The sequence below is a fragment of the Halichoerus grypus genome, chromosome 5 (assembly GCF_964656455.1).
Source record: "Halichoerus grypus chromosome 5, mHalGry1.hap1.1, whole genome shotgun sequence".
NCBI classification, from domain to species: Eukaryota; Metazoa; Chordata; class Mammalia; order Carnivora; family Phocidae; genus Halichoerus; species Halichoerus grypus.
In genome coordinates, this window is record NC_135716.1 from 81,168,122 (window position 1) to 81,193,982 (window position 25,861).

At 38.4% G+C, this 25,861-nt stretch overlaps 1 protein-coding gene across 7 annotated transcripts in view; it reads left to right on the plus strand.

Moving 5' to 3' along the window:
* Window positions 1-25,861, plus strand: part of PRKDC (protein kinase, DNA-activated, catalytic subunit) — a 247,069-nt gene that overhangs the window by 22,236 nt on the left and 198,972 nt on the right. For 6 of the 7 annotated variants that reach the window (XM_036094045.2, XM_078072404.1, XM_078072405.1 and 3 more), the window contains exons 17-25: window positions 1,067-1,182; window positions 1,513-1,672; window positions 2,402-2,488; window positions 2,929-3,048; window positions 3,461-3,620; window positions 16,762-16,868; window positions 19,124-19,214; window positions 20,304-20,467; window positions 21,144-21,296. In XM_036094045.2, the coding sequence (XP_035949938.2) occupies window positions 1,067-1,182; window positions 1,513-1,672; window positions 2,402-2,488; window positions 2,929-3,048; window positions 3,461-3,620; window positions 16,762-16,868; window positions 19,124-19,214; window positions 20,304-20,467; window positions 21,144-21,296 (1,158 nt within the window). The remainder of the gene's footprint in view (window positions 1-1,066; window positions 1,183-1,512; window positions 1,673-2,401; window positions 2,489-2,928; window positions 3,049-3,460; window positions 3,621-16,761; window positions 16,869-19,123; window positions 19,215-20,303; window positions 20,468-21,143; window positions 21,297-25,861) is intronic. The other variant, XM_078072408.1, reaches the window with a different exon arrangement.

The following is a 25,861-nucleotide window of genomic DNA, read 5'->3' on the forward strand; positions in this document are numbered from 1 at the left end:
GTTAGTACATGTGTACTTCCACTGCAGTACCGTGAAGTTAGACAAGAGATAATGGGGTGGATATGCAGAGGATAAATAAAGGAAGCAGTAAAAGGCCATTTATCACATTGACTGTATTGCATTTGTATTGTTCTATTTTTTATGCTAGTTGATGGGAACACCAGTGTGTGTTCTATTACTTTTTATGCTTTGTTTATGTCTAAAATAATTTCATTGAAAAAGTTGCTGAAGGGGCTTCCTGGAACTGTGTCAGCCAACAAACGTGCTTTTTAGGATACATGTCTTTGTCACTTTCGTTGTCTTCAGTGGCTTCCCTTGCACTTTCTTTCTCTTCTTGTTTTCTGCTCTCTTCTGTTTCCTGATCTTTTTACTTCACCTCCAGGAGGTCAGTGGTCACCTCTGTGAGCATTTCCCAAGTAAGCCTATACTCCGTCTTACCCTCCTTTTTTACAGCTTCCAGTCTGCATTTCTTTTCCTTTTTTTTTAAGATTTATTTATTTATTTGAGAGAGTGTGCTTGTGCACGCAAATTGGGGGAGGGGCAGAGGGAGAGAATCTCCAAGCAGACTCCCTGCTGAGCACAGAGCCCAGCACAGGGCTTTGTCCCAGGACCTTTAGATCATGACCTGAGCCGAAATCAAGAGTCAGCCGCTTAACCAACTGAGCCACCCAGGCGCTCCCCAGTCTGTATTTCTAATTGCTTGTTTAACATTTCCACCTGAGTTTCATAACACAAGCACAGTATGTTCATAGTAAGTTACTGTTACTTAACACGGTCAATTATTCCTCTGGTTCTCAGCTTGAAACCTGCAAGTCATTACTGACACTTTTTGTGTTCTGAAATTCTACCTCTGTCGAGGTTTTTTGCTTCAAAAAGTTATAGTCCCCCCTTTATATTTTGTATTTGCACCAATCACCTCACTTTGTAACTTCGTATGTGTTCTTTTCTTTAATGTTTTCTGCAAGCTCTGTCAGCTTTATTAAATTGTATTAGTTGTAATTTTGAGGACCCATCTGTACCTTTCTCACTTTGATACAATGTTTGTTTGGGTACATCTACTTTTAAGGATGAAAAGGAAGTTACTGGTGTTTGGGTGATCCCGACCTCAGATCCAGCTGCTAACTTGCATCCTGCTAAACCCAAAGATTTTTCAGCTTTTTTTAACCTGGTGGAATTTTGCAGGTATTTTTTAAAATTCTAATTATTTAAGGGTGGAAATCACCAGTTATTAGCTATAATATAGGAAAACCACTTACACAGATGTATGAAATGAAATAGTTTTAAACTCTAAAATTGCTTATATGAACCATTAAAATATATCTATAAACATACCAGCTTAGAATTACCATTGTTTTTCTCTTTAAAAGATGCTCAGGTGGGGAAAAAAGGGAATATGAAAATGTTCATATAATGGAATCATATACCTTTTTGATTATGTCCCTTATAATTTTGAAGCTAAATAAAAATATATGGTAAGAAATTCTACATTAAGCTTTTAATTTGTTTTTACAGAGAGATTCTTCCTGAGAAACATGTAGAATTTTTTGAGCCATGGGTACATTCATTTGCATATGAATTAATTTTGCAGTCTACACGGTTGCCTCTCATCAGTGGTTTCTACAAATTGCTTTCTGTTGCTATGAGAAATGCCAAGAAAATAAAATATTTTGAGGTAAGCTTTTTTTTTTTTTTTGTGGGGACATTGAATATTCTTTTGTTTTTTAGGTTGTATGAGTGTGTATAAAGGCATTATAAAAGATTATAGTATATTGCAGTTTTAAAACTCTTATTTTCCGTACTTTTAAAAACTGATAGTGTGAGTGGCAATTGAATGACACTGTTAAAAAAGTTAATAGCATTTCCTGTTCTGATTTACAAGCACTTGGCTAATAAGGTTAGATTAACAGAGGTTCTCAAAGTGTGGTCTAGGACCAGTATCAGCATTACTTGGGAAATCTATGCCCTTTGCAGGCTTATCTAATCAAAAACTCTGGGGGCAAGGCTGAGCAGTCTGTGCTAACAAACCACCCAGGTCATCTGATGGCTAGTGACATTTGAGAATAACTGAATTAGTATAGCTAACACTCTGTAGTCAATCATGAGTGGTCCAACTGGTTAAATACAGGGTGAGCAGTTCTCTTGGTTCATAGGTGTATGTGTTGGAAGACGGGGAAGGGGGGAATGGATTTAGCTAGGCCTCTGGCTTTTGACCAGCCGTTCACTTTCCATCTTATGCTTTCTCACTGTCCTCTGCCTGAAGTGTTGTCAGAGCCAATTTTTTTTCCTCTCTGCACAAGACCTTGGCAAAGTGAAAATGGAGTCACCCCTTAGAAGTGCTAGATTAGGACACACAAATCCATGATTATTGTTCACTTTACTAATTTACTGCTTTATTCGACAGGGAGTTGGTCTGAAGGGTCAGACACAGTCTCCTGAGGATCCAGAAAAGTATTCTTGCTTTGCTTTGCTTGCAAAATTTGGTAAAGAGGTAACTTTTAAATGATTTTTGCAGTGTTATCATGGGCTATTTAAAAAGGAAAGTATGTTGATAAAAAATCTTAGTGATCATAAATTATCTAATTACTTAAAAATTGGTTTGCTTAATCCAGATTGGGATTAAGGGATTAGGAAACACTGGTAGAGGAAAATCATTGTGTTTCAAAAGTCCCTTGAGTTTTCATGATACACCTTGAATGATTTCAACTTGAAACTAATGGATTCTTTAGCTCTCTTATAATGAGAATTAAGTACTTCAACAAATGAACTTTTCCTCAAGATTAGTGCTTAATTTGTAATTAAGCCATGTCATATAAAAGCTGCATGATCGCTTTTTATATTTGAGAATAAGGTAAATATTTTTTAGTTGATTTTCAAATTATAGGCTCTAGTCAGGTGCATAGCACTGTGTTTCTCTTCTTTCTTGTTAAGGTTTCGGTTAAAATGAAGCAATACAAAGATGAACTTTTGGCCTCCTGTTTGACCTTTATTCTGTCCCTGCCACATGACATCATTGAACTTGATATTAGAGCCTACGTTCCTGCATTGCAGGTAGATGCATGATCTTAAATCCATTTTCTTCACGTGATGTTATGTTTTCTAGAAAACATGGAAATATCAAGGTCTTGCCACTGCAGTCACAGTAGGTGCTTACCCATCAGACACCCCTGGTTATGCCACTTAGTAGCTTTGGGACTTGGGATACTTGGCTTGGCCTCTCAGAGCTTCCCTTACAGGTGGACGTGAGGATTAAACCTATGTGTTGAAAGTCTGCAGTATAACACCAACTACATAGACTGGTGGTGTTTGTTTTCCCAATAAAGACATGGGATGCACCTACTTACCTCCAGAAATATCTGTTAGTAGAAGGGTTTATTCATTAGAAACCAAAACTAATTGGTGTTTTTTCTTTAAATGTTAAATTTCCTACATTTCAGTTTACCCTGTTTGTATTAATATATAGATGGCTTTTAAACTGGGCCTGAGCTATACCCCACTGGCGGAAGTAGGCCTGAATGCCCTGGAAGAATGGTCCGTTTACATCGGCAAACATGTAATTCAGCCCCATTATAAAGACATTTTACCCAGCCTTGATGGATATCTGAAAACTTCAGCCTTATCAGGTAAGGTTTAGAAGAATTGTGATGTGTATCTTAAATAAAGTAGCAATGTAATAACTTCAATAGGACTATTTGTATTTTTATAATTTCTGAAATTTGAACATATTTAAAATAAGTTTGATATTTTTGTTATCTCCCGAATTTAGTCAGTATAATTGGGACATAAGAAATAACATTGGGGGGCGCCTGGGTGGCTCAGTCGTTAAGCGTCTGCCTTCGGCTCAGGTCATGATCCCAGGGTCCTGGGATCGAGCCCCGCATCGGGCTCCCTGCTCCGCGGGAAGCCTGCTTCTCCCTCTCCCACTCCCCCTGCTTGTGTTCCCTCTCTTGCTGTATCTCTCTCTGTCAAATAAATAAATAAAATCTTTAAAAAAAAAAAAAAAAAAAAAGAAATAACATTGGGACATATAATTGAGGTATTAAACCTGTTTTTCATTTTACTCACTTATATCCTACCAAGATTTATAAAATCTTCAAGGGCAAGAGCTCTATCTTTAATATCATGAACTCCTTATAAATCCTAATACACTGCCTTGAAATAAATAAATGAATTGTTAAATGGGAATTAAAACTATAAAAATTCAACACTAATTTTACATTTTGTTGATTTTTATTGGTTTTCCAAATATAATTGATGAAGTACTAATATTAGCCAGTTATGAAGAATTATCATAGTAGATATAGGTTTAGAAAAAGATTCAAAGGGAAAAAATCATTGGCCAGGCAAAAGTATACTGGTCAAGAAAAGTAGTAGAGTTCAGAAGACAGATTTACTTGAACCAGAATGAAGATGAACATTGTTATTAGATGGAGCAAAAAGAAAGATTCAGATTGGAGAAAGACACTGAAATATTGCTAAGAATTTAAACATTACTGTCATGAAAAATTAAGTGAATTAAGTGGAAAATTAAGTGTTAATTTGTACAACTGTATCTATGTAAGTCATTTTTTTGTTCAACTTAAGTTTTGTTGGTTTGGAAACATTTAAGTGGAAGTTGTGTGATACATTTTATTCACTGAGTCTGGTTTTTATGAAAACCTTGATGCATATTCAGAGTTTAAGAAGAGTTGCAATTTTGAGAGATTTTTCTGTAAATGCTAACAATAACAAGCATTATTTAGAGACAAAAAAATATAAGCTAGTTAATGTTTATAGCTTACTTAGGCTTTTGAAATTAACATTATATAAGGATTGCTGTTATTTGAGTAAATCACTAAAATACATGGACTTAGTTTTAAAAATGAATATATCTAGTAGCAAATGGTACTTTTTGCTTTCTGGAATTTAGTTCAGTCAGTCAGCTCATTGAAAAGATTTATGTTTCTTTTGGGGCGCCTGGGTGACTCAGTCAAGCATCTGACTTTGGCTCAGGTCATGATCTCAGGGTCCTGGAATCAAGCTCTGTATCAGGCTTCCCACTTAGCAGGGAGTCTGCTTCTCCCTCTTCCTCTCTCTCTGCCTCTCCCCGCACTCGTGCTCTCTCTGTCTCTCTCTCAAATAAATAAATAAAATCTTTAAGAAAAAAAAGGAAATGATGTGTTTATTTTTTTTTAAAGATTTTATTTTTATTAATTTGTCAGAGAGAGAGAGGGAACACAAGCAGGGGGAGCAGCAGGCAGAAGGAGAAGCAGGCTTCCCGCTGAGCAGGGAGCCCGATGCGGGACTCGATCCCAGGACCCTGGGATCATGACCTGAACTCAAGGCAGACGCTTAACCGACTGAGCCACCAAGGCATCCCATGTTTCTTTTAAATTAATAAGGGAAGATACTGTGATTCTTTTAAGCAGAGGATTTATCTACTCATAAATATGTGTACTGTAGATAATTAGAAGATAGGGAAAAACAGAGAGTGAGTAAAATTAAATAACAAAAGAAAATCCATAATCTTAAAAACTACTATTTTTAGTAATGTTTTATTTGAAATGATCAAACTTTCAGGATAGTTGCATTAATAGTGAAAGGAACTCCTGTATACTCTTTACACAGATTCCACAGGTAAGGTTTTGTTCCCTTTGCTTTATCATTACATGTACTCTCCTTGTATTTCAAGATAATATATGTGTGTGTATTTATACATGACATTTTTTTCTGAACCCTTTGTGAGTAAGTTGCAGGCATCATGGATATTTATGCCTAAATGTTGCAATGTGTATTTCTTTCCTTTTTTTTTTTTTTTTAAGATTTTATTTATTTATTTTAGAGAGAGAGAGCTTGAGCGGGGTGGGGAGCAAAAAGAGAGGGATAGGCAGACTCCACGCTGAGCATGGAGCCTGACGTGGGGCCCAACCCCATGACCCTGAGATCACGACCCAAGTCAAAAATCAAGAGTCAGTTGCTTAACCAACTGAGCCACCCAGGTGCCCCACAGTGTGTATTTCTTAAGAGTGAAGACATTATTTTATATAACCATGGTATCATCAAAATCAGGGAAAATAACATGGATACGTTATTCTTTTCTAATCTACAATCCATATGTAGATTTCTTAGTTGTCCATTTAAGTTCTTTTATAGCTTTATTTTTCCTGGTCCAGAATTCAACCTAGGATCGTGTGTTGCACTTAACAATCATAATGCCTTAGCTTCCTTGAATGTGGGTAGCTCTTCAGCCTTTCTTAGTTCTCATGATGCTGACATTTTTAGATTATAGGCCATTTATTTTCGATGTGGGCTTGTCTGATGTTTTCTCATAATAGGATTCAGTTGTACTATTTTGGCAGAAATACCCATAACTGATGCTGTGGTTTCCTCACAGCATCGTGTTGGTAATTGGTGCCATTACCAGTCACGTTCATTTTGACCATTTGGTTAGTGAGTTTCTGCTCCATCTTTTTCTAACTGTAAAGTGACTGTTTTCCCTTTGTGGGAGTTAGTCATTTGAAGTTCTCTTTCTCTCCTAAAGGAAGAGGTGTGTCCATGGCAGGAAGTGCAGTCAGGATTCTCCTACTCCAGAGTAGGAGTATTCAGTAGGAGTATTCAGTCCTAAGGCCTTTAGGTGGTACAGAGGAAGTTAGGTGTTAGGGTAGCAGTGGTGCTCCCCAGGAACATGAGGAGGACAGCCCTGAGGGGCAGCCTGCATGGGTGTCAGAGCTGGAGCAGAGTGGGGGGGCGCCTACATGTTAGGACAGCCTTATTGGGCATGGGGGTCAAAGCAGGATGGGGAAGGTTAAGCAGATTAAGGTTAATAGAAACTAGGTTTCTCTTTGTTAGAGAAGGGAGTTACAAATAGAGAAGGAGAAAACTAAAGTGAACCCTATGGTATTGGATAGGAAGTGTGAAATCATGGTCCTCCCACTTTCCCTCCCCCCCCCTTTTTTTTTTAAGATTTATTTATTTATTTGAGAGAGAGGGCACATGAGAGGGGGGAGGGTCAGAGGGAGAAGCATACTCCCTGCTGAGCAGGGAACCGGATGCAGGACTCGATCCTGGGACTCCAGGATCATGACCTGAGCCAAAGGCAGTCGCTTAACCAACTGAGCCACCCAGGCGCCCCATCCCCCTCTCTCTTTCTCTTCCTTTCTGGCTCTCTCTCTGTCTTTCTCTCACATGCACACACTTATTTACATACATATATGGATAAGTAAATGTAGAAATAGAAATGAAAGTGTGTGTGTGTGTGTGTATGTGTATGTATATATAATACATGCATACATTTCAGATGAGTCCACTGAAAGGACCTGCCTTGGAGCAGTGATACCTTAATAGTAATGAGCAAACCTATTGCCCAGATTATAGCTTCTAAATATCATTTTACCCTGGGGCGCCTGGGTGGCTCAGTCGTTAAGCGTCTGCCTTCAGCTCAGGTCATGATCCCAGGGTCCTGGGATTGAGCCCCACATCAGGCTCCCTGCTTCTCCCTCTCCCCCTCCCCCTGCTTGTGTTCCCTCTCTCGCTGGTCTCTCTCTGTCAAATAAATAAATAAAATCTTTAAATAAATAAATAAATAAATAAATATCATTTTACCCTAAAAGAAACCAGTACTCCTTGAAGAGATGACTGGCTCCACCTTGGAACAGGGAAAATACAAGATAAACCTAGAATATTGTATTTTCTGAGACATCAGTTCAAAGAATGATGGAGAAATGTCACAGGCCAAATTGGGGATAATTTGGATCAGCAAAAGAAGATAATCACAGGGGAGGATCAAGATGGTGGAGTAGGAGAATCCTGAGTGCACTTCCTCCCATGGACACACTGAAGCTACAATCACATATAGAGCACCTCTCTCTGAGAATGACCTGAGACTAACAAAACAGCTCTTTTATAGCTAAAGATAAAAAGTCACATTGAGACAGGAAGGGCAGAGGTGAAGACTGGCCAAGACCCTTACTCCCAGTGCAGTGACCCACAAGCAGGAGGAATATCATAGGTGTGGAGGTCCTCCCTGAGGAGCAAAGGGTTCAAGCCCTATATTGGGCACCCTTCCCTGGGAACCTGTACCAGGAAGATGAGCCCCATGACATATAACTTTCAAAACCACTGAGACTTAATTCTGGAAGAGCTGGAAGGCTATGAGAAACCAAGACTGCACTTTTAAAGGGCCCGTACACAGACTCACTCACTCTGAGACCGAGCACAGAGGCAGCAGTTTGAAAAGCACCTGGGCCATATGTGAAGGAGATTTATTGACTGATTTAAGAATGTATGCTGGAGGGGTAGAGCTATGTAGGAACTTTCTCTGGGAATGGAAGTGTTGATGGATGCCAGGTCTGACACTCTGTCTTGCTGGCACCAATTACCCTGCCCTGGTTTTCCTCTGTGAACCAGCCCTGTGCAACCTGCCCACCTTGGCAGACACCCCTCCAAAATGGCTCCCACCCCACTGTACTGGCAGGTGACTTTGGCCTGGACCAGTGCTCCCCAACCCCAAGTGGCTCCAACCCCACCACACCCTGTAGGCAACCTCAGCCAAGACTGCCTCCCCACCATCAGCTCCTGCCTTGCAGGGGCAGCCCCACCACCAGTATACCCAGAACAGTCATAGCCGGCCCTCACAGCCAGCAGATTAGATGATACAGAAGAATGGATTAGTGATCTAGAAGACCGGGTGGTGGAAATTACTCAAATGAAACAGGAAAATGATAGGAAAAGAAAAATGAATTTTTAAAAATAAGAATAAGGGCTCTTTGGGACAACATCAGGCATACTAACATAGGCACTATGGGAGTCCAGAAGAAGTAGACAAAGGGGCAGAAATTTTACTTGAATAAATAATGGCTGAAAACTTCCCTAACCTTGGGAAGGAAATAGACATCCAGGTCCAGGAGGCACAGAAAGTTCTAAACAAGATGAACCCAAAGAGGTCCATAGCAAGCCACATAATTAAAATGGCAAAAAAATAACAATAAAATCTTAAAAGCAGCAAGAGAAAAGCAACTAATTATATAGAAGGAGAACCCCACAAGTCTGTGAGCTGATTTTTCAGCCGAAACTTTGCAGGCCAGAAGAGAGTGGCATGATATATTTAAAGTGATAAAAAAAAAAAAAACTACAATCAAGAATACTCTTCCCAGGAGCGCCTGGGTGGCTCAGTCAGTTAAGTGGCTGCCTTCAGCTTGGGTCATGATCCCAGGGTCCTGGGATCGAGCCCCGGATCAGGCTCCCTGCTCATCGGAGGGCCTGCTTCTCCCTTTCCCTCTGCCTGCCACTCTGCCTACTTGTGCTCTCTCTCTATCTCTCTGTCAAATAAATAAATAAAATCTTTAAAAAAAAAAAAAAAATACTCTTCCCAGTGAGGTTATCATTCAGAATTAAAGGAGAGAGGTTTCCCAGACAAACAAAAACTAAAGGAGTTTATCACTATAAACCAGCCTTACAAGAAATGTTAAAGGGACTTCTTTAAGTTGAAAAGCAAGGGCATTAATTAGTAACAAGAACATACATAAAAATACAAATCTCACTAGTAAAGGTAAATACATAGTGAAGTTAGTGGATTAATCACTAAACAAAAGTAGTAAAATCAATTATACCTATGATAATTAGTTAAGAGGTATGCAAAATAAAGAGATGTAAAAATATTGAGTTAAAAAAAAATACTGAGTAAAAAACATGGGGGGGAGTAAAAATGTGCTACTTTTAGAATATGTTCAATCATAAATGACCATCAATTTTTTTTTAAAGATTTTACTTGAGAGAGTGAGACAGAGCATTGGGGGGGGTGGGCGGGAGGAGGCAGAGGGAGAGGTAGAAGCAGACTCCCCACTGAGCTGGGAGCCTGACGTTGGGCTCAATCCCAGGACCCTGAGATCATGGCCTGAGCTGAAGGCAGACACTTAACCCAACTGAGCCCCCTAGGTGCCCCTAGTGACCATCAATTTAAAATAGACTGCTATATACATAGGGTGTTATAAACCTCATGGTAACCACAACTCAAAAACCTATAGTAGATACACAAATAATAAAGAGAAAGGAACGCAAATATGCAGTGAAAGTCATCATATCACAAGGGAAGAGAACAAGAGAAGAGGAAAGGAATGAGAACTGTAACACAACCAGAGAACAATGAACAAAATGGCAATAAGTACATACCTATCAGTAATTACTTTAAATGTAAATGGACTAATGCTTCAATCAAAAGACAGAAGGTGAATGGATTAAAAAAACTAAAACTAAACAAGACCCATCAATATGCTGCATATAATGACTCACGTCAGACCAAAGGACAAAAAGACACATACAGACTGAAAGTGAAGGGATGGAAAGATCTCTGCAACTGGAAATTAAAAAAGAAAAGCCAGAGTAGTAGTATTTCTATTGGACAAAATAGACCTTTTTTTTATTTGAAATTTTATTTTTTTTTAATTTGTATTTTTTGAGAGAGGCTTGGATTGCTATGTACTGCTGTCTTAGGACTGCCTTTGCGGTATCCCATAGATTTTGAACCAGTGTATTTTCATTCTCATTAGTTCGCATGAATTGTTTAAGTTCCTCTTTAATTTCCTGGTTGACCCATTCATTCTTTAGCAGAATGCTCTTTAGCCTCCAAGTGTTTGAGTTCCTTCTAAATTTCTTCTTGTGATTAAATTGAGTTCAAGTTTGAAAGCATTGTGGTCTGAAAATTGCAGGGAATAATCTCAGTCTTTTGGTATCGGTCTAGACCTGATTTGTGATTCAGTATGTGATCTATTCTGGAGAAAGTTCCATGTGCACTGAGAAGAATGAGTATTTTGTTGATTTAAGATGGAACATTCTGTGTGTGTCTGTGTATATATATATACACAGACACACACAGACACATAACAGCGAAGTCCATCTGGTCCAGTGTGTCATTCAAAGCCCTTGTTTCTTTGTTAATCTTCTGCTTAGATGATCTCCATTGCTGTGAGTGGGGTATTGAAGTCCCCTACTATTAATGTATTATTATCAATGTGTTTCTTTATTTTGGTTATTAATTGTTTTATATAATTGGCTGCTCCCACATTGGCATATTTATAGTTGTTAGATCTTCTTGTTGGATAGACCCTTTAAGTATGATATAGTGTCCCTCTACATCTCTTACAATAGTCTTTGGTTTAAAATCTAATTTGTTTGATATAAGGATTGCTACCCCAGCTTTCTTTTGGGGTCCATTAGCATGGTAAATGTTTCTCCAACCCCTCACTTTCAGTCTGGAGGTGTCTTTAGGTCTAAAATGAGTCTCTTGTAGATAGCATATGGATGGTTCTTGCTTTTTTATCCAGTCTGATACCCTGTGTCTTTTGGTTGGAGCATTTAGCCCATTTACGTTCAGAGTAACATTGAAAGATACGAATTTAGTGCCATTGTATTGCCTGTAAAGTCCCTGTTTCTGTAGATTGTCTCTGTTACCTTCTGGTCTGTGTTACTCTTCGGGTCTCTCTTTGCATACAGAATCCCCCTTAATATTCTTGCAGGGCTGGCTTGGTGGTCACATATTCTTCACTTTCTGTCTGTCCTGGATATTCTCTCTCTTTCAGTTCTGAATGACAGCCTTGCTGGATAAAGTATTCTTGGCTGCATGTTCTTCTCATTGAGTACCCTGAATATATCTTGTCAGCCCTTTCTGGCTTGCCGGGTTTCTGTGGATGAGTCTGATGTTATTCTGATGTTCCTCCCTCTGTAGGTAAGGAACCTCCTCTTCCTAGCTGTGCTCTCAGTATAGCTTCTTTTTCTCGATGATTTGCAAGCTTCACTATTATATTTCAGGGTGTTGATCTATTTTATTATTTTATGAGGGGTCCTCTCTGCCTCTTGGACATGAGTGCTTGTTTCCTTCCCCAGTTTAGGGAAGTTTTCAGCCATGATTTGCTCAAATGTACCTTCCAGCCCTCTCTCTCTCCACGCCCTTTTAATCCCAATAATTCTGACATTGGTTTGTTTCAAGGAATCATTAAATTCTCAAAGGCTTTCTTCATGGGCTATTAGTTGTCTTTCTCTCTTTTCCTCAACTTGCTTCCTTTCCATCAGCCTGTCCTCTAGATCACTTATTCTCTCCTCTGCTTTATTGACCCTAGCTGTTAGAGCATCTCATTCATAGCATTTTTTTTTTTTAATATTTTATTTATTCATTTGAGACACAGAGATACAGAGAGAGAGAGAGAGAAAGCATGAGCAGGGAGAGAGGCAGAGGGAGAGGGAGGAGCAGGCTCCTCGCTGAGCCAGGAACCCGATGTGGGGCTCGATCCCAGGACCCTGGGATCATGATCTTGAGCCAAAGGCAGACGCCCAACCATCCGAGCCACCCAGGCGCCCCTCATTCATAGCATTTTTAAGTTCCACCTGATTAGTTCTCATTTCTGCCCTTAGAGATTCTGTATTGTCATTTATGCTTTTTTTCAAGCCTAGCTATTTTTTTTTAAAGATTTTATTTATTCATTTGAGACAGAGCGATACAGAGAGAGAGAGCATGAGCAGGGGGAGAGGCAGAAGCAGGCTCCCTGCTGAGCCAGGAGCCCAATGTGGGGCTTGATCCCAGGACCCTGGGATCATGACCTGAGCCGAAGGCAGACGCTTAATCATCTGAGCTACCCAGGGGCCCCTCAAGCCTAGCTATTAAGTTTATAATTGCTATCATGAATTCTATCTCTGACATCTTACTTATATCCATATTGATTAGCTCTGTGGCAAATAACATTGCCTCTGGTTCTTTCCTTTGTTGTGAATTCCTTCTAGTCATTCTGTCCAGGGAAGGATGAGTGAGCGAATGAACAGAGTCCAAAATGTCAACCATGACCCAAGCAAAATGCACCCTGGAAAAAAATCCAAAGTGGTCGGATGCCACCACAGAAAAACAAACAAAGCCAAAATGAAACTAAACAATAAAAAAGGGTGGGGAAGAGAGACTCTAATCTCACAGTGTGGACAAAGCAGGGTGATACACTTGTTCCTGATTGAATTTTGGTCTGTTAGAAGACACTACATCCCAAAATTGCAAAGAAAGCAAAACTTTATATATGTATATATTTATATATTCAATAAAATTGAGTAGAGTGAAAAAAGGACTGGAGTGAAGCATGTGAAAAAATAGAAGTTAAAAAGTGACTTAAAATGTAAGTGGGTAAAATAAGAATTCAGTTGAAACAGCAAAAAGGTAAAAAAAAAAAAAGAAATGGAAAATTTTAGACTGAAGGATAAATGAGTTGTGAGGAAACACCTGGAGCTCAATTTACTATTTTCTGCTGGTGCTAGAGTTTTACAGTCTTGTGGGATCCATAAGCTTGTCATTCACCTGTTACCTCCAGTCTATCTTCTCGTGGAGGGGTGTGCTGTGTTGCTTCTCAGGTATCTTTGCCTAGGCAGAGTTGGTTCAATGTAAGCTGGTCGTCTGTGTGGCTTCTGTTCCCTGGAAGCTTTCCACGCCTCTTCAGAGGGTCAGAGCAAAAATGGCCATGCCCAGATCTCCAGCCCAGAGCCGCAAGATCGCGGTCCCTCCTCTTCAATAAACCGTCCTGGTCAAACTGTCTCCACTTCTGTGTGCGCCAGACTCTGCAGACTCCCATGGTTCGTGCCCACTGCAACTCTCCAGGGAGGTGGGGAGTTCAAGGGACCCTGGAGTGTCTCTGCGCTTTGTGTCTTTGCAACCGCAAGCGGTTTGGGCTCACGCGCGCACCCTTCTGCGCTGCTCTCAGGTCACGGTTGGGTGCTGCCCTACTGCCCTGTCCAGGGCCGCCACCACCCTGAGAGCTGCTGCCCAGTTGTGGGCACAGCCGTTTCGTCCCTATCGGAATGGTAAATGGCCTGCACCTTCTAGTCCTTTTCAGGGTGCTCAAAGAGCCGTCTCCCTACCGGCCTTGCTTACAGTTTATGTCCACCGGAGATGAGAGTCCCTTCTGGGCCTGCTGACCATAACCAGTTTCCCCACTCCACTTCCTGGGCTCTCTGTCGGTTCAGGCACCCCAGTTCTTTCTGTGTCTCCTGGGATCCGGAAACTACAATGACCCTGAGCCCCTTTTAGAAAGGGATGTCTTTCACTGGAGCAGATTTCTAAGGGTCCCAATTTTGTGCTCTGGTGTTCTGTCACTTTCCAGGAGCCAACTTATGGAGGCTCCCTCCCCCTCCATTTATCTTCCAATAGCTCCCTGCAGATTCACGACTCTGCACCTCTTACCTTGCAAAAAGCAGTTGTTTTTCTTTTCTTTTCTTTTTTTTTTAAGATTTTATTTATTTATTTGACAGAGAGATAGAGAGCACAAGTAGGCAGAGAGGCAGGCAGAGGGAGAGGGAGAAGCAGACTCTCAACCGAGCAGGGAGCCCGACGTGGGGCTCAATCCCAGGACCCTGGGATCATGACCTGAGCCGAAGGAAGCCGCTTAACCAACTGAGCCACCCAGGTGCCCCAGCAGTTGTTTTTCTGCTTCTTGAGTTCCAGATATATTTTCTTACATCTCAGGCTGAATTTGTGGGTGTTTAGAATGGTTTGATAGATACCCAGCTAAATTCGAGGGACCAGATGAAACGAGGTCCCCTACTCTCCCGCCACCTTAAGAATGCCCATTTTTTCTTTTCTTTTTTTTTTTTTTTTAAAGATTTTATTTATTTGCGAGAGAGAGCATGAGAGGGAAGAGGGTTAGAGGGAGAAGCAGACTCCCTGCTGAGCAGGGAGCCCGATGTGGGACTCGATCCTGGGACTCCAGGATCATGACCTGAGCCGAAGGCAGTCGCTTAACCAACTGAGCCACCCAGGCACCCCTTAAGAATGCCCATTTTAAAAGTTTAAACCAAAATTATTAAACTTGTCTCATTTACCAAAGATGTGCCTTAATTATGTAATATGGTTTCCTAAAATGTTTCTGAATTAGTTTTTCTAAGATTTTTTTTTAAGTATGGCACATTTAAAGCCTTATAGTGAATGCTGAAAGCATTTTCACAGAATTACAGGAATATTCATTTTACATTTTACTTGTATAAGGCACAACAGAGCTCTTTAAAGAGACTTTATAATAATACCCTCCAGATATAGGAGAACATTATGCACGTAGGGAGAAGTAAAGGCCTTTGTCAATTCAGGCACATATATACGCCAGCAGATGCAGAGCATATTGCTTCAGTTCTGCAATTTGAGTCATAGCTTAAGAGACTCAAGAGTGAGACAAAACACTGACCAGTCCAGATATCAAAGAGCTGTTTTTCCCAGTGTGTGAAATTCTGAACTAATTTGAGCTCAAAGAAAAAATACCAAAAAACCAAAACAAACAAAAATCCAGATCCTCTCTTTATCTCTGGACCATCAGCTAGTGGATCTCTAACATCTGTACACAAAAGGTCACAAAGTGGTAAGCAGAGAATTCTTAGTTATTGCTCCCACCCATGGAGACTAGCTTATTGGGCATAAGCAAACCAAAAGCACAAAATTATAGAGGGGAGAACTAGACAAAGAGAAAGCAGAGGTAAGGTTCTGTTATCATTTGGGATTCACTCCGGGAGCCAAGAAAAGACATGGCTGGGATTAAACCATCCCTGAGGTGTCTTCCAGCAAAGCAGCTTACCTGGCTCTGTCAGCCAATCCACTGGACATCTCCAGAACTAGTGAAAAATAACTTTATAGCTTTAAAATTGTAACTACATTGGTATAAAGTGCACGTGTCAAAGATTTTATTTAACTCAGTAGTAATAAAGGAACTAGTAAAATGTTAAACTGGCTTCCACAACCTGAATCTAATCATGAGAAAACATTAGACAAATCAAATAGAGGGACAGTATACAAAATTCCTGGCATATAATTTTTTAAGTGTTCAAATCATGAAATTCAAGGGAAGAATGAAGAACTGTTTCAGTTTAAAGGATACTAAAAAGACAGGACAACTAAATATGACATGGTTCTGAACTAAAGATGTTATTAGGATCGATGGTGGAACATGAATGGAGCTGAGGATTAATTGTGGGTCATGTCTCAAGACAAGTATCCAGATTTGGATAGTTGACGTGGCTGTCACATAGGAGAATGTCCTTGCAGGACTGAAATATTCAGGGGTGGTGGGGCATCAGGTTGGTAATTTACTCTTAAGTGGTTCAGGAAGGAAGTTTTGTACCATACTTTAAAATTTTCTCTAAGTTTATGATCATTTCAAAAAAAATTTATAAGGAGATATTTTACAGCTCCTCATTGCTTCTCATTGAGTTTTCACCGTAATAGTTTTAGTGTCCCTTGATGATTATTCCTAATATTCATTAATGCTGTGATGGTTGCAAAATAGTAATTTTCCAACTCCCATCATTCCTGTATACTAGTTGGCATTTTACTATAAGCAGTAACTTTCTTTTCTCACCTATTTTTATTAGTAGGGACTTGTGGATCCTTACTTTTCCAATGACTCTAATCTTTTATTATTACGAATTTTGAAGCTCAGATTGTTTCAGATTTGGCTTTCATATAAAGAATGGGGGCTGGCTGCATTTCTTCAAGCAGCTCCTTACTTCTGGAACCACAAAGTGATTCAGGCTCCTCTTATAAATACAGGTCTGCCCAGTCTCTGGAGTTAGCCACTTCTCCAAGGAACCATGTTCCTTTTAGTAGACAATGATATTTAAACCAGGACAACCACTATAATTTCCTTTTGTTGTCGAAACATTTTAACCATAATTAAAATTAGGATTTTAATGCTTCTATTTGGCAATATTGTGTGTTCCCTAGTATTCATCAAAAAACTGAATGAATGCCATTTAAAATTGATTTTTGTTTACTGTTTATAGATGAGACCAAGAAAAATTGGGAAGTGTCAGCACTTTCTCAAGCTGCCCAGAAAGGATTTAATAAAGTTTTATTAAGGCATCTGAAAAAGACAAAGAACATTTCATCAGTAAGAAATCCCTTATATTTTCTTTACCTTAAACAATGCAGAGATTAGATTCTAATGCTTATGAAAAGTAAAAATCTTCATTTAAAATGTTAATTCTTATATATAAATTGCAGTATAGAAATAATTTCAATATGTTTTTAGCCGTAAGAATGTAAGAAATATTAATTCTTTGGTTTATTGTCTTGATCTTGTTTTCCTGTTTTCTTCACCTTCAGTGGATAATAAAAAGTAGTATGTTTCATATTCAATAAGCAATCAGAATATTGATATTATGGGTATGTAAGAGTGAATCATTTACATACTAGATCTTAAAATACATCATTTTATCAAATTTAATTCATGCCAGTTTTTGTGTTTTTTGGTGATGATTTCTTAAGATCAGGTTTTTGAGATGTGGCGTATAATGTAATAGGAAAAAAAGAATAAAGAGAGAAAACAGTATAGAGAAAATATGTATTTTAGGTATGAAGTGAAAATTAAAATTTGAAAAACTTCTTATGTTTAGAACTGATAATGCAAGCTCCAGGGTAAATTCTTTCTACCTCATTATCTTTGACAGCTTTTGATTGAGAGACTGCATACAACTGGAAATAGCTGTCTAAAATATTTAAATTATTTTATCACATATAAATAAGGCAAGTTAAAATTACTTGAGAATATCTCGAGTTTTGCAAATAAAATTTCTTTACAGATACATAATCCCTTATTCTCTAGGAGAGTGGTTCTTGAAGTGAGGACCCCTGTGGGTTCCAGGGTACAAGGCCAAAACTATTTTTACTCAGTGACATTTGCACTGTGGTGTAATGATGGGTAACACTGTTGGTTCCTTAGCACTTTATTAAATCTTGACCCTTGAAGACATGTCTTTTTAATGTTCTGTGTGATGAAACAGGAAGTATGCATAAAACAGTCTACCGCATAGTGCAGTGTAACAGTTCTCTTCAGGAAAAGCACTTTTGTGATGCTTTGAGCTGTGAGCTCAAGTAGCGACTTATTTCATGAACGCCATTTTTACTTGAAAGAACAACTGACAAGACAAACTGTAGCTATTCAGTATTTGGCAGAGATTTTATCTAAAATAAATAGAGTGAGCCTGTCACTTCAAAGAAAACATTTGAGATTATTTGTTGCCAATGATAAAATTCAAGCTTTTTAAACAAAAATTAAATTTTGGAGGGGCGCCTGGGTGGCTCAGTCGGTTAAGCGGCTGCCTTCGGCTCAGGTCATGATCCCAGGGTCCTGGGATCGAGCCCCACGTCGGGCTCCCTGCTCGGTGGAGAGTCTGTTTCTCCCTCTCCCTCTGCCTGCCTCTCTGCCTACTTGTGCGCTCTCTCTCTCTCTGTCAAATAAATAAATAAAATCTTTAAAAAAAAAAAAAATTAAATTTTGGAAAACTTGAAACCATCACCATGAGCTTGACAGCTTCTCAGTACTTAAAGATTTTTCTGAAGAGACTGGTGATATTAACAAATGTGATTTTTTTTTTCCATATGTAATGAAATGTGTCAACATTTGGAAGATCTGCATAACCAAGTAAACCAATATTTTGAGATGACCAGTACATTATGCTACCAAATCATGCATGGGTAAAAAAAAATCCACTCAAAGTGCAAGATAGACCAATGGATTTTAATGTAACAGACCTTACCACTTGTTCAGTTTTAGAGTAGTGTCAAAGAATAACCACAGTTATCTAAAAAGATTATTAAAATACTCCCCCCTCTTCCAAGTGTGGCCCAAACAACGTATCACCATAGTTGTTTTCTAGTGAGCCAGACAAAGAGATGCACAAATGTGAAAGTGTCACTTTCCTGAGGTTTTTAAATTTTATTTGGAAAATACAGTTACTTTTCCTAAAACTGTGTCATTTGTTAACATGTAACGGGTTTCATATTTTTAAATAAAATAATAACAATGTCAAGGTTTTAATCTCTAGTATGATAAATATTGATAAATATGACCCACTTTAAAAGTTCTTTGGGGATCCTCAGTATTTTTTAAGGGTGTAAAGGGTCCTGCCAAAACTTTGGAACTGCTGGCCTTGGAAATGGATATCTGACTGCAAAACTGGAAAACATGTGACTTCTTTCCATGAATTTGCAATAATATTAACAGCAGTACTATGTAGATATAATGAGCCATTAAGAGACATTAATAACAGAGAGGGTCGTAAAATAGTTTATTTTTTCCTCTCATAATTCTCTTAATTTTTAACTCTGTTATCATCACATGTATATCATTGTTCAAATTTGCAGAATGAAGCACTGTCCTTAGAAGAAATAAGGATTAGAGTAGTACAAATGCTTGGCTTTCTAGGAGGACAAATAAACAAAAATCTCCTAACAGGTAAACTTTGCTTTAAAATAAATTTACCTCTGTAGATGTATTTGTACTTTAATTTGGATGTGTAAAGATCATGGTATATTCTGGTATTTGCTCCTATATGTGATTTATATATTTTCAAATAAGATTACAAAGAACAGTATTTTGCCTAATGAAATGCTTTGACTATACCCATGCAATCTGGATAATTTACTACTAGTTGGGAAAATGTTCTAGCCTGATTTATTAAGTACATTTTCCATCTTGAAACAGAATCTAGTTTGACATTTTTTTAAAAATATTAAACATTGTGTCAGGAATTCAAAGTTAATCTTTTTTAAATCCGATATTCTTACACTAATCAAAAACTAATGATGTAATGTATGGTGATTAACATTACATAAAAAAAAAATCCGATATTCTTAGTATTTGGATATTTTTAGAGTGTTTTTGATTGGAATCAATATTTTAGATTAGTAAAAATTCATCTGTATTTTCAGTTTTGAAATTTCATATTAAGTATACTAGTGACTTTTGGTTATTTAGGAAGTTAGAACCTATACTGAGAAAATAAGTTTTACAAAGGGGAGATTTTTAATAAAAATATTGTTCATTTATCATTTTTCCACATAATACCTAAAATAATTCTTACTGAAAATGGAAATTAAACATTCTAGACTGTTAAATTTGTTTAAAAATAATTTTACTTTTTTTTTTTTTTTAAAGATTTTATTTATTTATTTGACAGAGAGACAGTGAGAGAGGGAACACAAGCAGGGGGAGTAGGAGAGGGAGAAGCAGGCTTCCCGCTGAGCAGGGAGCCCGATGTGGGACTCAATCCCAGGACCCTGGGACCATGACTGTAGCCAAAGGCAGACACTTAACGACTGAGCCACCCAGGCACCCCAAAAAATAATTTTACTTTAAATCAAAGTTAGAAATAGTTTGTCAGTGGTTTCTAATGTTGTAATTACATGTCTGAAGTAAAACAAAAGAGAAAAGGAAAGATGAATAACATACTTAACATGCTCTTCTTTCACTAATGAATTGTAGAGCAATTGCTATTAGAAAGATTTTGAATGAAAACATGCTCTTCCTGATTTTTTTTAACAGTTGCATCCTCAGATGAAATGATGAAGAAATGTGTGGCATGGGACAGAGAAAAAAGACTCAGTTTTGCAGTACCATTTATAGAAATGAAACCTGTCATTTATCTGGATGTGTTCTTGCCTCGGGTCACAGAATTAGCTCTTTCAGCTAGCGACAGACAAACTAAAGTACTTTTATTTTTCATTACACATTATTTAGAATCTCTGCTTTTTAAGACCTGAATTCCAATATCATTAATTTTATATTTTCCATAATATGGTAATTAGACAATGATTCAGTTATCAGAAGTAGTTGTCACTGATAAAAAGGAAATATCTAATAGATAATAACCTGGCAAAACATTAATACACCAAGACCGTTCATAATAGAAAATACAGTACAAAGGGCATTTAAAAGTGATTTCCAATCTGTGCACCGTTATCTCCTTAACCTGGGAGATTAGAAACACATAATCTCAAGTTTTTATGAAATTCATTTGTAAATTTCTGAAGTACTTTAAAAGTATATTTACTAAAAGTGATGGTTGAAAATGTGTTAACAATTGAAGCAAAGTTCTGTAGTAATGGCCACAGTGAAATATATTTCTTTGAATGTACTAGTCCCAATTTGTCTAAATCTTTTAAGTTTCAATTCTTACCTCTTGGATACAGACTAAAGTGCCCAGAGCGTTAATTTTACACAAGAAGTGCTACTTCCAGTTAAGTATAATTATATAAATTTATATATTTTACATCTGCTGTAAAAGGTTTCTTTTTAAAGGGCTAAATAGAGTTAACATTTCAAAATATTCTTCCCTTGTAAACCTGGAAACTTAAACTCGGTTGAACTCCTGGCTTATTTTAGGTTGCGGCTTGTGAGCTTTTACACAGCATGGTTATGTTTATGTTGGGAAAAGCCACTCAAATGCCCGAAGGTGATCAAGGTTTCCCACCCATGTACCAGCTCTACAAGCGAACTTTTCCTGTGCTACTTCAACTTGCATGTGATGTAGATCAGGTAAGTGAATGATTTTGAATCTGACACAGTTGCAAAGTTGGGTCTAGTTCAGTGATCGTCAGAGCTTGCTGCAGGTTGGAATACCCTGGGGATCTTAAAATAAATACTGCTGCTTGGCTGCTGCCCCTTCTGACTGATTTAATTCCTCAGGGATTTGACCTTAGGGATTGGGACTTTTAAAAGCTCTCCTGGTGATTTTTAATGTGCCACAATTTGGGAATGAATCACTGAACAGTTACTGATAGGATAGGCATCTAAAGCTGAGTTGGCAGTCTCCCCTCATGTAGGGACTTACAGTCTCAAGGAGTGAAGGAGAGATAAGTAACCATGTACAAGATTGCAAATGATGACAAATGGCCTCTGCCTGATGAATTTGTGGTAAATTCTCCATTGCTGCAATGAAGGAGAAAAAACTGGAATTCTCAGTTCAGTTGATGAAGCTAGTATATCTCTGATACTAGGGTGCACACATAAAAAAGGAAACTAAATGAAAAACTCATTTGAGGGGCGCCTGGGTGGCTCAGGCGTTAAGCGTCTGCCTTCGGCTCAGGTCATGATCCCAGGGTCCTGGGATGGAGCCCCACATTGGGCTCCTTGCTCCACAGGGAGACTGCTTCTCCCTCTGCCTGCCACTCCCCCTGCTTGTGCGCTCTCTCTCTTTCTGATAAATAAAATCTTAAAAAAAAAAAAAACTCATTTGAAAATATAGATGGAACATTCTTCACCATATATAAATGAATACAATCCAGCAAAGTATTAAGATGTGCTGTGAATAAATAGGATTTTTGTTTAAAACTGGAAATTCACCACAGAATCAGATTTCAGAAGCAGTGATTGTCACCATAGAAGCCTAAAAGGTATTTGTCCTGCTAAACTAGGAAAAGTTTAATGTTACCTTTAATACGATAAAGAATGTCTCCCTGAAGACTAGAGCCAAATCACCCCCAGGCATGAAGCACTAATGCTGCCTTGTGCTTGGGCCAGGACAGAAGCCCAAGGTGAGGAGTGAGTTGGCCTGTTGAGGGGCACCTCCAGCACCTAACCAGAGCAGTTCCTGTAGTATGGAGTGGTTGTTTAGTATTACTTCACATGCACTTAATTAATTATTTGAAGTGGTTAGTATTTGAGCCTCTCACCAGGCTGAGTTCCCTGAGGACAAGGACAGTAGAAAGGAAGGAGAAGAGATTATTATTTTGATTATAATTATTTTTATTAAACCTGGAAAGCCCCAAAATACCAACTGCTAAACTCGAGGAGTTAGTAAAGGAAGAAGCTGATGAATTACAAAATTCTCATATATGAGTATTCTTATAAATACATATATATTTTTTTTTTCTTTTAGAGAGAGAACTGGGGGGGAGGGGCAGAGGGAGAGAAAGAGAGAGAATCTTAAACAGGCTCCACCCTCAGCGTGGAGCCTGACACTGGGCTTGATGTCATAACACTGAGATCATGACCTGCGCCTACATCAAAAGTCAGACACTCAACCGACTGAGCCACCCAGGCGTCCCAGCATTCTTATATATCTTTAATATTAGTATTGACCACTTGGAAAATATGTAAATACGTCTACAGCATCTCATTCATAGCAGCATCAAATATATATATATAAAATGTCTATAAATAAATTTTAATATGCCAGGTGATGTATATTTTATGAATATAAAATGAGCATGCTCTGTACTTGAGATAGAAGAATCAATATTGTGGGGCACCTGGGTGGCTCAGTTAGTTGAGCATCTGCCTTCGGCTCAGGTCATGATCTCAGGGTCCTGGGATCGAGCCCTGCATCGGGCTCCCTGCTCAGCAGGGAGCCTGCTTCTCCCTCTCCCTCTGCCCCTCCCCTTGCTTGTGCTCCCTCTCTCTCTCTCTCAAATAAATGAATGGAATCTTTTTTAAAAAAAAAAAGAAGAATTAATATTGAAAAAATGCCAGCTCTTCCCTAATCAGTCATTAAGTTTGGTATCATTCCAGCAGAAAGCCCAGAATTAATTTCATTTTAACCCAAAAAGTAATCTGAAAGAATAATTGCTTGAGCCTAACCAAGAAAAATTTTGAAAGGGTAGAGTACTAAAGGAAGTCTTGCCTTAGCAGATGTTAAAATGAAACCATGTTAATTATAATAGCATTGAACTAGGCACAGATAGATTGGTGAGAGAATCTTATAGCTGCCAAGTGGACCCATGTGTATACATAAAAATTGTATATATGGTAGAAGAGGCTTTCTAAGTTAGAAATGGATCATTTAGTAAATCATATTAGACCAGTTGGCTAACATGAAAAATTAATTTCAAATTAAGAGAAGGAAAAACAAACTATATTACAGAAAAATGTAATGAGTTATAACATGTCTGTGTGTATCTTTGGATCAGAATGGTCTTTTTCATTGATAAAATATGTTACTTAATATAGAAACACATGAAGCTAAACGTGAATCTCCATCTCATCACCCTTTTCCCACTCTTATTCCCCTGGAAAAGCCACTTTCTCCTCTGCTGAAAGGTTGGTGAATATATGCCCAGATCTTTATAAAAACATGTTTTCACAAACATGCATATTCAAAAACTTTTATGTACAAAATGTGATTTCTGCTACTTGGATGGACTTTGTTATCATTACATTATAGGCATCCTTCCACGTCTTTCCCTAAAGTCTGCATAGAAAGGGAGATTTTCCTACAAAATATAGAAGCAGATATATGGAAGAAAAATATTAACGTCTTGACAGTTTTGACTTTATAAATGCTTAAAAATACTGAATGGCACAAAAAACACAATTTTTCTATGTACATAACGTAGGGAAATTTTCTTGCAACACTCCACTGAGGATAAAAGAGCCTTAAATGGGCAAGTGGATAAAGAACACAAATAGACAGTTGATAAATGAAGAGATATATATGGCCAATGAAAGATACTTTTAAATATTTCATCTTTTTAGTAAACAAGGAAATTCAAATTAAAATGATATTGTTTACATCTTTTGTCAAATATTTTATCTTATTTTTTTATTTTATTTTTATTTTTTATTTTTTTAAGATTTTATTTATTTATTTGAGAGAGAGAGAATGAGAGACAGAGAGCATGAGAGGGAGGAGGGTCAGAGGGAGAAGCAGACTCCCTGCTGAGCAGGGAGCCCGATGCGGGACTCGATCCTGGGACTCCAGGATCATGACCTGAGCCGAAGGCAGTCGCTTAACCAACTGAGCCACCCAGGTGCCCTTTATTATTTTTTTTTTTAAAGATTTTATTTATTTATTTGAGAGAGAGAGCGAGCACAGGCACGGGGACCAGCAGAGGGAGAGGGAGAAGCAGCCTCCCCCGCCCTGAACAGAGAGCCCAATGTGGGGCTGGATCCCAAGACCCTAGGATCATGACCTGAGCTGAAGGCAGATGCTTAACCGGCTGAGCCACACAGGCCGCCCCTATTGTCAAATACTTTAAAAAATTGACAGTGTTTAGTGTTGGCAAGCGTGTAGGGAAAGGACCTTGAGAGTTGTGGCTGGTGGGAATGTGAATGGACCCAGGCTATAGGTGGGCAGAGCAAAAGGCTGGGTGACCTGCACCCTGGTCCAATACTTTGATTACTACAGATGTGCTCAGAACAGTGTATGTGACTTTTCAGTGATTTCTTCCTAATAGTCAAAAATACCTGCATTTCTAATAATAGGATTTGGGCAACTGGATCATGGTATATCTATATATGAGCTATGAGGCAGCTAATAAAATATTGATATAGCTTATGTATTTATATGAAAATACTCAAAATTAAGAGGAAAAGTGGTTACAAAAATGTGTATTTATTTTTACATGTGCATATATGTATATTTATATGTGTGTAAATAAAAATATTTTGAAAGTTACAGTGATTTTGAATGTTCTCAGTCATTATCTTTGGGATACAGGATTGTAGATATAGTTTTCTACATTTTCTGTAATTTCTATAAGGTGTGTATATGTATATATATACATTTGTGTGTATGCATGTGTATTATATGTATGTAATTTACTTACTATGGATAAGAGAGTATAATTCTTTTGGGAAAAAAAAGTGATGCTTTAAGACCAAGTTAAACTTCCACACTTAAAGGTAAGAACTTGGGGCGCCTGAGTGGCTCAGTCGGTTGAAGGTCTGCCTTCGGCTCAGGTCATGATCCCAGGGTCCTGGGGTCGAGCCCCGCATCGGGCTCCCTGCTCGGCGGGAAGCCTGCTTCTCCCTCTCCCACTCCCCCTGCTTGGGTTCCCTCTCTCGCTGTGTCTCTCTCTGTGTCAAATAAATAAATAAATAAATAAATAAATAAATAAAATCTTTAAAGGTAAGAACTTTTACTTTGATTAATCCTAAGGTTAGAAAGATACTCTTTTGGGGAAAAATATCCAAGGGCAAGAGGACTGTGTTGTTTAGTCTGAGTCCCAAGACATTTTACATGGTTTTGACATTATATACATACCAAAGTGCTTCATTCTTGAGCTCAGTGTCAGTGGGGAGATAGAACTCCCCTGGATTTCTTGGTATTTCTACAGGAGCCTTAGCCTTCTGAGACACAGAAATGTTTAAGATACAAAATT